The sequence below is a fragment of the Diuraphis noxia genome, unplaced genomic scaffold, assembly GCF_037042655.1.
Source record: "Diuraphis noxia isolate RWA-SAM2 unplaced genomic scaffold, SU_Dnox_SAM2 contig0001, whole genome shotgun sequence".
Lineage (NCBI taxonomy): Eukaryota > Metazoa > Arthropoda > Insecta > Hemiptera > Aphididae > Diuraphis > Diuraphis noxia.
Window position 1 is genome coordinate 14,976,852 of NW_028301711.1, and position 15,306 is coordinate 14,992,157.

At 27.3% G+C, this 15,306-nt stretch overlaps 1 protein-coding gene and 1 pseudogene across 1 annotated transcript; one reads left to right on the forward strand and one right to left on the reverse strand.

Annotated features, from left to right (window-relative positions):
• The first annotated feature begins 2,359 nt into the window (after positions 1-2,359).
• On the forward strand, positions 2,360-8,046 carry LOC107172193 (RNA-binding protein squid-like). Its single transcript, XM_089216042.1, has 8 exons — positions 2,360-2,718; positions 3,894-3,934; positions 4,001-4,128; positions 5,086-5,364; positions 5,424-5,526; positions 7,216-7,269; positions 7,762-7,851; positions 7,904-8,046. Exons 1-8 carry the CDS (start codon positions 2,600-2,602, stop codon positions 7,972-7,974), a joined length of 885 nt encoding a protein of 294 aa, XP_089072168.1. The 5' UTR covers positions 2,360-2,599; the 3' UTR covers positions 7,975-8,046.
• A 5,094-nt stretch (positions 8,047-13,140) lies between these two features.
• LOC149059905 (52 kDa repressor of the inhibitor of the protein kinase-like) lies at positions 13,141-14,715 on the reverse strand (annotated as a pseudogene).
• Between the last annotated feature and the right edge of the window lie 591 nt (positions 14,716-15,306).

The window sequence follows — 15,306 nt, forward strand, 5'->3', positions numbered from 1 at the left end:
CGAATAACTTTAGACCCAGAATTTATCTTGTTAATAGTGATTAGAATTTAGAATTATAATATACTAAAGCTACTCAATAAAAAGATTTGAGAAAAAACGATAAAATTACATTCAAAACATTGAAATTACATCCTAGTATATTTCTATTAATTATCAAATTTAATAACTAAAAAAAATAATTACAAATACCATTCACTATAATATGTACGATATTGTATTGCTAAGGTATAAAATTCATATTATGTGTACAGTTTCTGATATATTACACTACATTAATTAAATAATATATAAATTTATTACTAACATGTTTATATCTTTATTATGAAAGTTGAAAGTACTAAATTATAGAATACATTACGTTTCTTCAGTATCTACCTATTAAAGACCTATTACTTATATCGATGTTGGTATACCTACTTCACTGTGGGTTGAAATAATTTTTACCAATAATAATTTATTACAAACATAAATGAATGAAATAATTATATATATTGAGGTAATATGGCAGTCCCATATACAGGGGAGGTTAAGGGTTCAACCCCCCCCCCCTAAATTGATCCTGGATACGTGTTTGTAATATGGTGCAATGTTGCAAGTTCATATGAATTATTTTTTTAAGATTCATTAAGATCAACATATTCAAATAATCTTATTATTATATATTTTAAAGCTTTAACTATTAAAATTTAAAATTTAATGATTTTTTAACTTTAAACAGGTACAAAGAAATCGACATAATGATATTCAAGAAAACTAATGAATCTGTTTATTATATTCAAATGACAAATTATTATTCATTCGTGTATACAATGTTTTTAGTTGTTATATTAAAATACTGATGCCCACTGATGTATAAAAGTGGATACCACTCTGATGTACAGTAGTCAGTAGGTGTTTGTAGAGGAATAGAAATCACTTATTAGCTTTTAGTATCAACTATCACAGCTCGGCAATTATATTATATACATTGTTGTTAAATTAAAAAGTACTTATTAAAAACTTGTTTTGAATTTCCTACAATCCTTGGCTAAAAAAAACAAAGTGAACATTATATAAATACCTATTTAACAAAATAACTTGCAATAAAAAGTGTGATGTTATAAGTTATGGAAGTTTAAAATTATGCTCCACTCTGAATCTAAAATTTGTAAAATATTATATGACAAGATAACAATAGTACCTACACTAGGTATAGTGCATAGATATTTAAGAAACAGATTGTGGATAAGGATCTACTAAGTAGTCATAACTTCAAGATATTTGAGTATTACAAAATGTCAATTTTATAGTTGGTACAATATATTTAGAGTTGCTTGAGCATTTGTTGCTATACTCAAATTTTTAAGAAATCCTTTGGTAAAAAGTTTGTCGATTAAACATAGCCTCCATAGCCTATTTTTACAAAAATATATATTTATTGCATTAGTTGTATTAATATTTACTAACTTATGATATGTTTCAAAATAATTTTTATGGTATTTTAATATTTTAAATTGCACTTCATTTTGTTTTAGTTTTCATATTTTTTTTATTTATCTGTTTCTAAAACAATCAATCATTGCCATTTGCCACAATTTTTTAAGAAAATAAATATTTATTTCTTATAAAATAAATAATGTAATGTATTTTTGACCTAAGCTTAAAATACTGTTTTTGAAATAAATCATAACAATAATATTTTAATTGATTTAAAATACAGTTCAGTAGGTATTCTGGTTTTAATTTTTATAGAGTATTCACAATTGAGATTCACTATTTCGGTTAATTAGATTTTATTTATTGCATAATTTCTTTAATTATCATAGTAATATAATATTATGTCAAACATTTAGTTACCATATGACGAAAAACATGAAACACTTAAACTTCAGAGCAACGCTATTCGTTAGGTAAAAATTTTACGGTGTTACTATTTGATACATAATATAGTACAAGTATTATCAAAAGAATGATTCGATGGATCAAACTATTTGTATACCTACCTAACATCACGATACAAAACACGAAGAAGCTCAGATCTCAACTTTTAAAACAATATAATATTACCAGTTGTAACTATCGATATTCCTTTATTATGTACTATCATTATTTTATAATATTATATTAATATGCCTAATAAATATACAATTAAATATTACCATATTTAGTCCCAGATATGTCTAAGGTAATAGTTTTAGTTTCCTCGGCACAGCAATGGATTTCCATCCAATACTCGGTAAAGAAATAGGTTTACCAGCGACGGCCGACAGGTGCCGGGCTGCGACGCATTGCTGACGCTGAGTATCCGATATCGTGGTTCGCCGAGGTGTGGCGCTGCTGCTGCGGACATTTTAGCTCCTATTTCTTTTGACTACGCTACGTTATCTCCACAATATCTCTTATCGTCTCCTGAGTCGCTCTCGCTCATGCTTTATTTCATCGATCCAGTTATTGTTCCTATTTTTAGACGTATCCTAGTTTTTTTTAACTTAAATAATAATTTTATATTGTTATTTGTTAATTTGTTATGTTATAGTGGCGAAACGACGTCTAGTAAATATATAGGTTTGTAAGTATTAATGTTTTTTTCTTGCTAGTGAACGTATCGAATGCGTCAGGAATGGCAGAAAACCAACAACAAAACAGCTCGCAACATATTAATAACGATGCGCAGCAGTACTTGAACAGCACCGACGAAAATTTCACTGCAATAAATTCCAAACAATTTGACGATGTTAGGTAAGACGTAATCAATAATAATTGTTCGAATCGGCCCCTCGAATTAAAATAAAACGTTTGGCTCGCGCGTGTGTGTGTATGTGTCAGCAATGTCTAGTGCGCTGTTCTTTCTATACGATTATCCAGTCAGTCTGAGAATTGCTACCTCCATATTTTTACCTGAGCAGTTTGTTAAAATATGATTTTTGGGCTTGCCTCGTTCTTTATAAATGTTTGGTGTATACCAACATCAGGTTAGAATTCTATGTGTGCTTCTGAGTCTGGACTTAGTGTGGTACCCCGTGTCGGTTTTGTTACATCACTTGAACCATTAGTGTCTTCGTTGCTTTGACTATGTTTTGCTATGGACTAGCGTCCCGCATTACATAGTTCACGGTCAACTAGGTACCAGCCGCATCAATCTAGGGAAGGGTGCGACGATCCTTGTAAATGTAGGTGAGACAGCATTTCTGGAAATCATTAAAATTAGGGACATACTAAATCATGGGAACAGACGACTATAAAAATGTCCTCAATAAGGGTGCACAAGGCGTAGTTTTATGCATCATTACAAAAGTTCAAAGAACCAAATGTTTAAATGTAATATTATAATATATACTCTTAATGTTAATTATAATATCAATCGCTAAGGTCTGCAGCTGCACGGGATGCACATTTGGCTTGTATGTGGGCGAGTAACATTTCCGTCAGTCTAGATAATTATACCACATCCGTGAGAACAGCGACAAGAACGAGTAGACTATGGGGAGTAGAGGGTAGCACTATATAAGGGACCCCGAAACGGCCTGTATTCAGACGCGACTTGACCAGACTAGCCAGAGCACCTTCACGCCAGTCTGTTGTTTAATTTAATTCATTGGACTTAGAAAATTTCTTATAAACAATATTTTGAACTTAGAAAATATTCGAATCAAACCGAATTTATTCTATCATTCAGAATACTTAACTTACATTCAGCTTTCATGTTATAAACAAATATATGTTTTATCACAATAAATAAACAATTAATCTAATTAAGAAGAATTCTATGTTGTGTAATTAACTCAAGAGTCACCTTCCAAACATCATCCTTGACTACTGATACCTGTAGGCGACGTGATCACTACAGTTTCGTTTCGCGTTTATTATTTCACTTGCTGAATGATTCAAAAATTAATACTGTTATTGTTTTACAGAAAAATATTCATTGGAGGGCTCAATGAAGAAACTACTGAAAGTAAGCAAACACCTGCATTTTGGTAATTACCAAAAATCATAATCAAAACGGTTTTGTGTATTATAGATGATCTAAGAGAGCACTTTAGTAAGTTTGGTGGAATCAAATATATTTATTTCAAGGTAGATGCTGCCACTGGTCATAGCAGAGGGTATGCATTTGTTGTGTTCAAGACAATAGAAGGCCTAGACAATGTTAGTATACCGTTTGGCTTAATTAATTTAATTTTTAAATTTTAATAAATATTTTGGGATTGATATTTGTAATATTTTTGGGTTGTAAGTTATAATAGATGGTATGATTTATTAAGGGGTTGTGTAGGTTATTTTATGTTCAGCATGTGATAAAAAAATATTGTTGATGTTTGAAGTATTCATTAAGTTGCGCTAGTATTAAATTTGTTACTTTCTTATGCGTGACCAAAATATTTTTAAAATTCACTCACTTATAATATTGCATATTTATGTAGACGTATAGTGAAAATGGAATGTGACGAAGTTTCAAAAAACAGATTCATCATGTAAAAAGTTAGTTAAACATTCAAATAAAATCCTATCCACAAAAATTAATAATAAGAAAAGGATTATTTATTGCAAAAAATGGAAATAATTATAATCTTGTTACATTTTCATGATAATTTTTTATCAATAATTATAGAAGTTGCCTATGTAGTTTTTGCCAATTTACTTACGATTATGTTTTCATGTTATTCATTTATTTTTCCTCTCATTTAGTTAATTCAACTTTCTTAAACATAATATACTTACAAAAACTTGAAATACATTCATATGCTAACAATTGTTTATTATCAAACTGTATGACTGAACGAATGATCAATACAATTCTCCAATATTAGTTATTTAACTATTAATCAATAAAAGACAAATTATAAATTCATACAATTTTATAAAACTATATGAATTTCAATATTTTCTATTATTTTTAATGGTAAAACCCCAAATATTCAATATAATTTAATGATTATTGATTAGGTATATAAGCGATATTCTAGTTTTATCTTCTGGTAAAATAGTTATGGTCAAGGTAAATAATTATCTCATTGTTCCACTAAAAATTAGGTATTCATGATGTGTGTAATTAAAATGTTGAACATTATTTTTATCTAAGTAATTTTTTTTATTTTAAAAAAGGCATTGGCGTATACTAATCATGTGATCAATGATAAAAAAATTGACCCTCAAAGAGCTCTTCCTCGGCATGCAAAATTATTTGTTGGAGGATTGTCTCCTGATTTAACTGAGAATGACATCAAAAATTATTTCAAACGTTATGCAACTCTAGTAAAAGTTGAGATGCCATATGATAAAATTAAAAACAGACGAAAAGGTTTTTGCTTTCTTACATTTGATAGTATGCAGGCAGTGACTGAAATATTAAAACTGCAAAGACATGTAATTAAAGGAAAACAAGTAATAAATTAACCTATATAATTATTCAGACTATTTTAATCCTTATAAATATTTATTAGGTTGATGTAAAACTACCAATAGCAAAAGTAAAGCATTATAGAATGATTCCTGATGCCACAGGACCTATGAGAGATGTGCAAGATAATGTTATGGATCAAAGAGGTATTTATATATCATTATTTATTACTTAATACTAGAGGTTGTGGTCAGAGGCGGTTTGAATGTATTATGTATTATACTTAGAGGTGCTAGACAATACATATACACCCCCCCCCACCCCTTCATCATAGAAATTACAAAAAAATATTTTTTATAAGTTTATAGTTTATAAGGCCCTTATATTCTTAACTCTACGCTTTCAACAGCTTCAGCCACGATTATCATTTATAAAATGTCATTGATTAGGTAATTTATTCATTTATTGGAATATTAAAATTAAACATTTCGGTCAGCACATGCTCAACCAAGACCACCCACCCCACCCACCAACATTGGTGGTGCAGTGCACCAAAAACAGTATACTCAAACCGCTTCTGGTTGTGGTTGTGAACAGTTATTAGAATACATAAGTACACGGAGCCGGGTATGCGGGCAAAAAATATACAGGGTGATTGATTTATCAAACAACACTCATTATTTAAAAAAGTATTGACTTTTCAAAATATTTTTTTGCATAGTTTCAAGTTATTTAAAAACCAACGTTTTTATTAAAAATTTATATTTTTAAATATTTTTAATCCTTATCATTTTTTAAGTTATTTACTTTTTTGAATGACAACATAGTTTTAATTTCATATTCCAAAGCAGAATATTTTTCTAAGTATTTTGATTCATAAAAATTAGTTTAGATAAGCGGAGTAGTGGACAAACATTTTGCGGGGTAACCCTGTATCACTCCACTCTGCCAATCTAAACTTTAAATACTTATAACTCATAAACTACTCGTCCTAAATTCGACTTTTATGAATCAAAATACTTAAAAAAATATTCTGCTTTAGAATATGAAATTAAAACTTTATATTGTCATTCAAAAAAAGTAAAAAACTTAAAAAAAATGATAAGGATAAAAAATATTTAAAAATATAATTTTTTAATAACTTGAAACTATGTAAAAAAATATTTTGAAAAAAGTCAATACTTTTTTAAATAATGAGTGTTGTTTGATAAATCAATCACCCTGTATTAAAGCCTGTGTGTATCTGTTTATTTAATACCCGATTGTAATTTAGAATTCAGATGTACTTAAAATATAAATATTTATAATAATATAATGTTAGAGATGTTTTGATTAAATATTAGTTATGCTTAAGATGATGTCAGCGCACTGTTTGTTTTCTCTCTGGCCAATGCACAACATAGATAAAACGTATATATTCAAAATCATTTTTAACTTTTGAGTTATCTTAAAGTAAAATCACGCATTATAAAAATGATAGAAATTAATATTTTTGAGGATATAATGAACAATTATTATAACTTCTTAGATTGTGAGTGATTGCTTTGTTATTTTATATTTATTTAAATTTTCTGTATTACTGCTTGTTGATAAATTTATTATTATTATTAATTGTATTTATTTTATACTATATCTTTGAATTAATTAATTAATATATTATATACATACATATATGTTTTATTATTATTTTGTTGTTTAATAATAATGCAATACAACTTTTTTCTATTAAAAACATAATTTAAAATATTTAGATACACAGTGTTTTCTCCGTCATAGGTAAAAACATAGGTACCCGTGTATTTCATTACGCATGTAGTCACGACCTCTACTTAATACTATTAAGTATTGAATATAATAATAATTTATTGTTACATAAAATTTAATATTTGTAATAGGTTTTCTGCCTCAGTCTGGATACACGTCTTTCGCTCCTGATTACTATTATGGAGGTAAATATATTTTTCTTTTACAGTATACACTGTATAGTATACAGTATAGTGTAAGAATCAGTTATAACAACACAATTTAATGAGTCACAACTGATCTAATAATCTTATATATTTTTCTAATGTTATACAATACAATGACTTGCGCAACTAACACAATGTTTTGTAATTAACCACGGGGTTAGAGCAGGCACTAAGTAATATACTTAAAAATAAATTATAAATAAAAATTTATATTATATCATTTTTTAAAATAATATAGCTTATGTAGTGTTATATACTATATATTACATACATAAGTATTTAATAAGCTTATTGTTTACTACATGCGTTTAAGATCCAACAATTATAAAAAATTTATTTGCAGTTTATTGAAAGTTATTAAAGCCACTTTCTACTGTAAATTAAAATCATGTACAATAGCCATATATTGTTTAAAGTTTTATATATTTTTAATATATTTTGTTAAATAAAATGTAATTTTCATTATTTTAGGATATTGTTATTATATTCCATACACAGTATATAATCCTCACTACAGTTATGGTTATGGTTATCCAATTTATGTTGCTGGGACTGGAGCAGGTTAGTATTATTTTTATTAATTTATTAAGTATTTAATATTTATTTCTTTTAGATTACCAGTACGGTATGGTACATCTGAATCATGTTGCACCAATGGAAGTGAATCCCCGAGATATAAGGTAAACTGTAAACATTGATTGCATTCCACAATAGTTGAACACAATGTAAAATAAAAGTATTATATTTCCTTTTTAATTCATTAGTTTTATTTTTACTTTTGTTTTAGTTATTTTTACTATTAGTAAATCTTATTTACATTATCCCCTCCTTGTGTTCATCTCACTTATCACAATTTTTTTTAATTATTTATCTAATAAGAGCTATTTATTGAATAATTTGACTATTTTGTAATTAAGGTTATAAATGTATTTATATATGTATAATATGTTCATTGTTCATTTCTTTCATTGTATGTTATTTATGGTACTGAAAATGTTTGCACTGTACTATATAACATAAACATTGTATAGAAAATAATTTAGACACTATTGTGTTTATTGAAATCATCTTCTTACATAAATGGTGTTTTTGGTATTATGGGCGCTAATTTTTTCTACACATTTGATAAGTGATAACCTTAGGATTCACATCAAAACAAAATTATTATATTATAAAATTTAAAATATCAATTGTTAAAAATTATTTTATTTTATATTTGTAGGTTCTCGTAATATGTGTGAATAACTAGAATTATGTTAGGAGTAATTAATAATTAATAATATTTAATATTCAATTAACATAATATTAATAAGCATGAACAAGTTAATAATAAGTCAAAATTCTATAAAAAAAAATATATATTTTAGTGTTCAGTTGGGAATTAGTTAAATTATGTAATCACTCATCAGTAGGTATCAAATTAAGATTCTTTGGAACTTTGATGAGCTACATTTGTTAAAATATAAGTCAAAATTCATTAAAAAGAAGAGAGTATCTACACTCCATGCAAATAATAAATTTCTCTAAAAATTTAATGAACCAATTTTGGGTTACAAAATCGTTTTTATGGGACCATTAGCTCTCTTTTGATTCATTAAATGTTTTGTGCAACCCGGCATATATCCCACTGTTGTATAATCAATGATTTTATGTTTTAGTCCCTAATAATAAATATAGGTGGAAAATACATAAGTGTATTGTATACCAAATTACATTTAGACCAATTTAATCATTTATTATTTTTTTTTTCTATTGCTACTCAGATATTGCGGTCTACAGTATTTAATCATATATGTAGACTGCACATCCTAGCAGCACCGTAATTTGTTGCAGATCCCATGTAAACCGCATGATTATTCTCTTGAGTCAGATTTATGCAATTTAAAATCAGTTTTTTTATTTACTAAGTTTTATTTATTTACTTGATTTACTAAGCGTTTAGCAGGTATAAATTGCTTTAAAGGTCTCTTGAATAATAAATTGGATTCGTCTGTCCTTATCTCTGCTTTGTTTTCAAGTACTTCAATGAAATTCTAGGACAACAGTTCACTTCTTAGTCCCACGTTCTATCACTAACTACATGAAGAACTCACATTGTCGCTTCAATAAAGATCCCTCCTTGCTTATGCCAGTTCATGAAATTCAAGGAATATGTTGTGCATATTATTGTTCTCTTATTGTAAACTTTTACTATTAATTATTTTTTATAGATAACTTTAAACTTTCAATAAACCAAATTTGAATTCCGTTGCAATAAAACTTCAATACTCGCATTTTAGATGCTTTTAATTTTTCTGTATAGCCCTTTATTACTTTATTGTACAACAAGCCATATAATATTATCATGTAGATATTAGGGATCCATAAGTTAAACAATAATTGTACAGTGACACTTCCATTTGTTACAAATATGTAATTCTACTTAATAAGTTCCTCTATGTAACAAATTATTTTTGCTCTCCGTCATGCAACATCGTTTTATGAAAGTATCACTGTATAGTCTGTATATGTATATTATTAAAAATCTTTTAATATAATAACATATTGTATTATTTATTTAAATGTTTGCGACTACCAACTAGTAAAACTTGAGAAATTATACAAATGTATTTGTCGAGTATTCAATTCAGATGTAATTAATCCATTTAGGTAGGTACATCCAGTGGCGGACTGGAATAAAAAAGCCCGGGGTGCAAAAACATTTTTAGGGCCCTATCAACATTCTATAAAATAAAAAACATATAATGCACTTTCTACTTTATTCTCAGCAATTTTTTTTAATGTATTCATTATAGTACATACTTATTTTCTTAAATAAGAAGAATTTCAGTTTTTAAACAATAGGACTGTATAAACTTAATCTTAATAGTGTAAAATAAATTTAATTTTTTTTATAATAGTTACATTTTTATCTTTTGAAAACAATTAATAAACATCTTATATTATATTTGTGTATATAAAATGTATAATTTTTAAAAATGTAATAATTTTGAAAATGTTGTAGAACTTTCTGAAATTTTATCAATTATACTTTCTGTATCAGGCAAATAATCGTTTTCTATACTTAGAAGAAGTTGCGCATTTAATAAATCTTGTTCCATTGTTGAACGTAATCTGTTTTTAATAATTTTCAACTTGGAAAATGCTCTTTCACAATTTGTTTGTGTGCAAGATTAGGTTAGTTAATTAGTAAACCACGGCCATGTTTCTGAGATGTGTTCGCTTCTCTTATTTTTTTCATTTCTGCACTTTTTTTAGAAACTTTATCTACATGAACTCGCATTACTGGATCATATGTAGATAAAAAGTTAACAACTTCTAAAAAATTCCCATGGTTGTTTTGTAAATTATTCAAATCATAAGCAGATTCATAGCGTTTACCTCTAAAACCTACATTTTGTTTTGAGAGTAAAAGTATTATGTTAATTACACGATGAACTATTTCTCGGTTATTTTTCACAACTAATTCTCTTTCAGTATTGATAAGATTTTCTACATTCGCTCCAGATTTATTTATTAAATAATATGAAGTTGCATCAGAATGACTCAATGACTTTTCATGTTTGTTGAGTCTTTCGTACAAGTCTTTAATATTAACTACTGAACCAGTACAAAAAGATGTGTTCTTGTCAATAGAAAATGCCATGCATATACTACAATAAACACTTTTATTCTCAACGCAATATGATAACCATTTTCTCTGTAGACTTTCTCCTGTCGGTAATAGTCGAAAATAAACTTTACGAGGATCAAAACTTAGTGATTTAATATCAGAAGGTTGAATTGGATGAAGTTTTAAAAATGCCATCTTTTCATAAATAGAAGAATTATTTTGGTTAGGTAGTAGAAATGGATGTAAAATATTTATCTCAGAATCTTCTTTTAATTTCTCATTATAATTTGTTTCATTGGAATAATTTTTAAAAGTAGATAAATCATTTTCAGAATAAGATTTATTTTTTTGGTTAATTGTTGACTCTAAATCATTATGTTGTTTTGATGGGTTATTTAATTCAATTGCTAAGTCATTATCATGATATGATGATGATGATGATAGAGGCTGTCTTAATTTTAGCTGTGGATCGATTGTACTATCGGTTTTTAAATGTGTTGGTCTTGCAAAAAAATTAAGTTTTGTTTGTTTTGGATCTCTACTCAATAATTGTAATTCTTTCTCAGACCGAATTTTACGTTTTTCAGCTCCACTTTTGTGTTTATAATATTTGTCTGCCATTATAAGCGTATACTTCAATACCAACTCTAAAAAATGAATGTTTCAATTTTTTTAATTTAAATGCATCGTATTCAAAGTATCACAAAAATAAACATCGTTAAGCTAAAAAAAAATGTTGTGGAAATAAAAAGAGTATTTTGTTTTTATTTCATTAGAATCATCTGTTGGAGTGTAAATATAAAATATAAATACAAATATAATTCTTAGATATACTATTTCAGGACAATATTTAATACTAATATAATAATTTGATTTCGATAAAAAATAATTTTATTTAAAACATTAATGGTTTTTTATATAGGTTATAGGTAGTTAAAATAATGTGGACTAACTTTATTTAAAACAAAATATGAACATATGACTACCGTGTCGTCACAGGCTCGGATTAAGGGTCAATTAATTGTACAATAGTATCAAATCTATTTTTACCGCGTCGTTGATATTGATGTACCGTACATCAGTGGTAGTCCTACGGGGGATGGGTGAATCCCTTGGTTAAATATAAAATATAAAATTATTACATAAAATAAATTATTTTAAGACTTCCATTTTTGAGTACTTATTGTATTTAATGTGAAAAATATTTTCTCCCCCCCCCCCCTCTGGAATTGGTCAAGGACCGCCACTGAAGTACATATTATTTAAGTTTGATTAAATTATTGAATAAAATACAATATGTGGTAAGTTATTAAGTAATATAATCAAATAGGAATATTATAGGATGCATTCTTAGAAAAATAATTTATTATTATTTTTTAATTGGTAAGATGAGGAATACTAGAGAATAAATTTTCAGCTGAATAGGTATCTAGTTATTAATTTATTATTTAAAAATAAATGTAAGTTAGGTACGCAATTATTATTTGTGTAACCAGGGGTTTAAAATAAAAATGAATAATATTCTTTTTAAACAAGTTAACTTAAATTTTTTCTCCATTTCTCCTCTAATATTTTTGAATTAAATATATTGTTTATTAATTTATAACTTAACATTGAATGCTACTGAAATGTGAAATTACCGTCAGTAATAATATGATTCAAAATTAACAGTTAAAGATCTGTAACAGAATGTATCATACTTTAAGATGCTTACTAAAATAACTGTATAAGATTAGCTTATTTTTATTTATTATATTTTAGTTAATGAGCAGAGTAAGAAATGGAAGTATTGTCTTGGTTTTAGTTATTTACCTCAAGTATTTTTCTCATTATTATACACTGGAATTAACAAATAGTATTAAACACATAAAGCAACATAAATTAAAATTCAAAGAAGGCAAAATCACTAAAAGCAAAAAAATTGTCTGAAAATTCAAATAGATGTCCACCAGTGGCGTATTTAGGAATTTTGCTAGGGGGGGGGGATGAAATATATAATAATACATCCTAACACCCATAAATCCGTACATAATATACATTTTTAAAATCCCCTAACTTGTTACCTATTGAGGTTAGTGTGGATCAAGGCAAAATAAAAATTAACACAAATAATATATAAGTACCTAATAGCATTTATTATAAGTTCATACTAGCACCAATCCCGTGTTTAATACGATAAAAAAAAAAAAAAAAAAATAATAATAATAATAAAATATATATATATATATAATATATAGTTACAATACAAAATCCAATTTTCTGTTTTTTTGGATGCTCAGTTCATCGATAACCTCATCAGGCATGATTTGTATCGACCGGTGACATGCCAATTAAGCCAACCCATTAAGTCGGTTCTTATAAACAAAGTATATAATAATTACTAATTTATAATTATATTTCAGTATTAAATAAGAAAATTGATAAAATATTTACTTCTGTCATACTATTTCTTAGGTAAGACTTAATCCTCTTCAAACTTGAAAAACATCGTTCAGGTGTAGCAGTCGATACAGGCAATGTACAAAAAATTTTCAAGAGTTCATGAATATTTGGATAAAACTCTTTATCACAAACATCCAACGCATGTAACCCAGAGGTGAATACAATTTTTTCATTCACCAACTTAACTCTCCACATCTTTAATTCAGCAATGCTAGAGTGTTGGTCAATTGTTGATGAATAAAACTCAACAAGCTTTTGAAAAGCAACAATATCTTCCATTTCTACCATAAGTGATTCTGATTGGAAAATGCAATTAAAACCTATAAAATAAATTATATGTAATAGGTATAAAGTTGCGAATTCTAAAAAAAAGTGTATAAATATTAAATATAATACATATAATATATTTACCTTCAAATATAGCTTTATGATTAATAAATCGCTCAGTCAATTGCATTAAATAGTAATCGACATACGGTAAAAATACTGTAACACAATAATAATGTTCAATGGAACAATCCAGAAGATTTGGATTATCTCTCAAAGTTTGTTTTGAAATGACTCTCTTTTTTTTTACTATCAGAGCGGTACAATTACTACAATTACCACGACTAGAACATTTATTAAACATACATGCTTGAAAGTAATTTCACTTATAATTATATCATATTAAGAATATTAGAGAAAATGAGACAACTTAGCTACCTAGGAAAAAAAAAAAGGTCAAGGGGGGGGATCTATCCCCCATATCCCCCCCCCGTAAATACGCCACTGATGTCCACTACTATTGTCTATGTATTTAATATTTAGAGTAGGTATTTTGAAGGGAATATTGAAACTTTTTGCCCCAACCTATCGTTGGGGCAAAAATTCTTATTGGTGCCTATAGCCATAAAAAAGATATCTAACTTTGGTGGGTCTACACTACAACATGGTTGCTTTGAATGCAAATTATAATGCATATAACTGCTGCTGTGTTGTTTGACTTGGTGCCTTGAACCGAGAAAACTACAACCGTGAAGTCAGAGAAAATAGGTGTTACGTCATAAGTATACATCTACAATAAGTAATAATCTAGCTGACATTCACTTATTCAATATTATAATTTATTCCATCAAGAGGTGCGGTGTAGTAAAAGCATTCAAACTTTTACTAGTTTTCTCAAAACATCCTGTTAAGTGTTAAACAATGTCCATAAGTCGTTCAATACATTTTTCATCTTAAAGTAATTGTTATTTTTTATTCGATTTAATGTACATTGTACAACTAAGAACAAAAACAAAAAAAGCTGGTAATTGGGTAAAACTCTATTGTACACTAGTGTTTATCAACTGATGTTGCAAATTTACCTCCAACACATAAGAACTCATGTTAAACTTAAGAATTGCAGGATAGTCAAATCTTTTGTAGTTAGTTTTAATTGTATTTTTTTAAACATATTATAACAATATAATAGATACCTACACAAGTTATTATATCATGGAATATATATAGATCAGTACAGCTGCTGTGCCATGTCTCACATCCTAAGTTTTTTTTTATAAGCTCGTTACACTTAATAAATATATATCTTTTAAGGTCTATAAAAAAAAAAAGCTTGGTGGTAGAATTTGGATTACGCTGGTCTATGGACTTACGTATAAGTATTAAGTATTCATACCTAAACAAACGGTTGAAAATGTATACAATAAGCATAAGCGCTTAAAGTAAATAAGCCACAAAATTTAACCATTAATATACAACAACAAAAATTCAGGTAAAGACGTCAAATTGTGAAAATAATTAGAGCTACAGTAGACATTATTTTATTACGTGAACAAATAATGATAACAATAATGTTAAAAACATATGCACTTTTTCTTATCTTTAAGTGACAAAATAATAGTTATTTATATTATGTGTGGTAATGTAGGGTAACTGGTGCAGTGTATAGATAAAAATGTATGGAAGTGTGATACCTA

Coding starts and splice junctions, on each gene's coding strand:
- LOC107172193 (XM_089216042.1), top strand. CDS start 2,600: ATGGCAGAAAACCAACAACAAAACAGCTCGCAACATATTAATAACGAT. Junction 2,719..3,893: donor AAACAATTTGACGATGTTAG/GTAAGACGTAAT, acceptor ATTGTTTTACAG/AAAAATATTCATTGGAGGGC. Junction 4,129..5,085: donor CAATAGAAGGCCTAGACAAT/GTTAGTATACCG, acceptor ATTTTAAAAAAG/GCATTGGCGTATACTAATCA.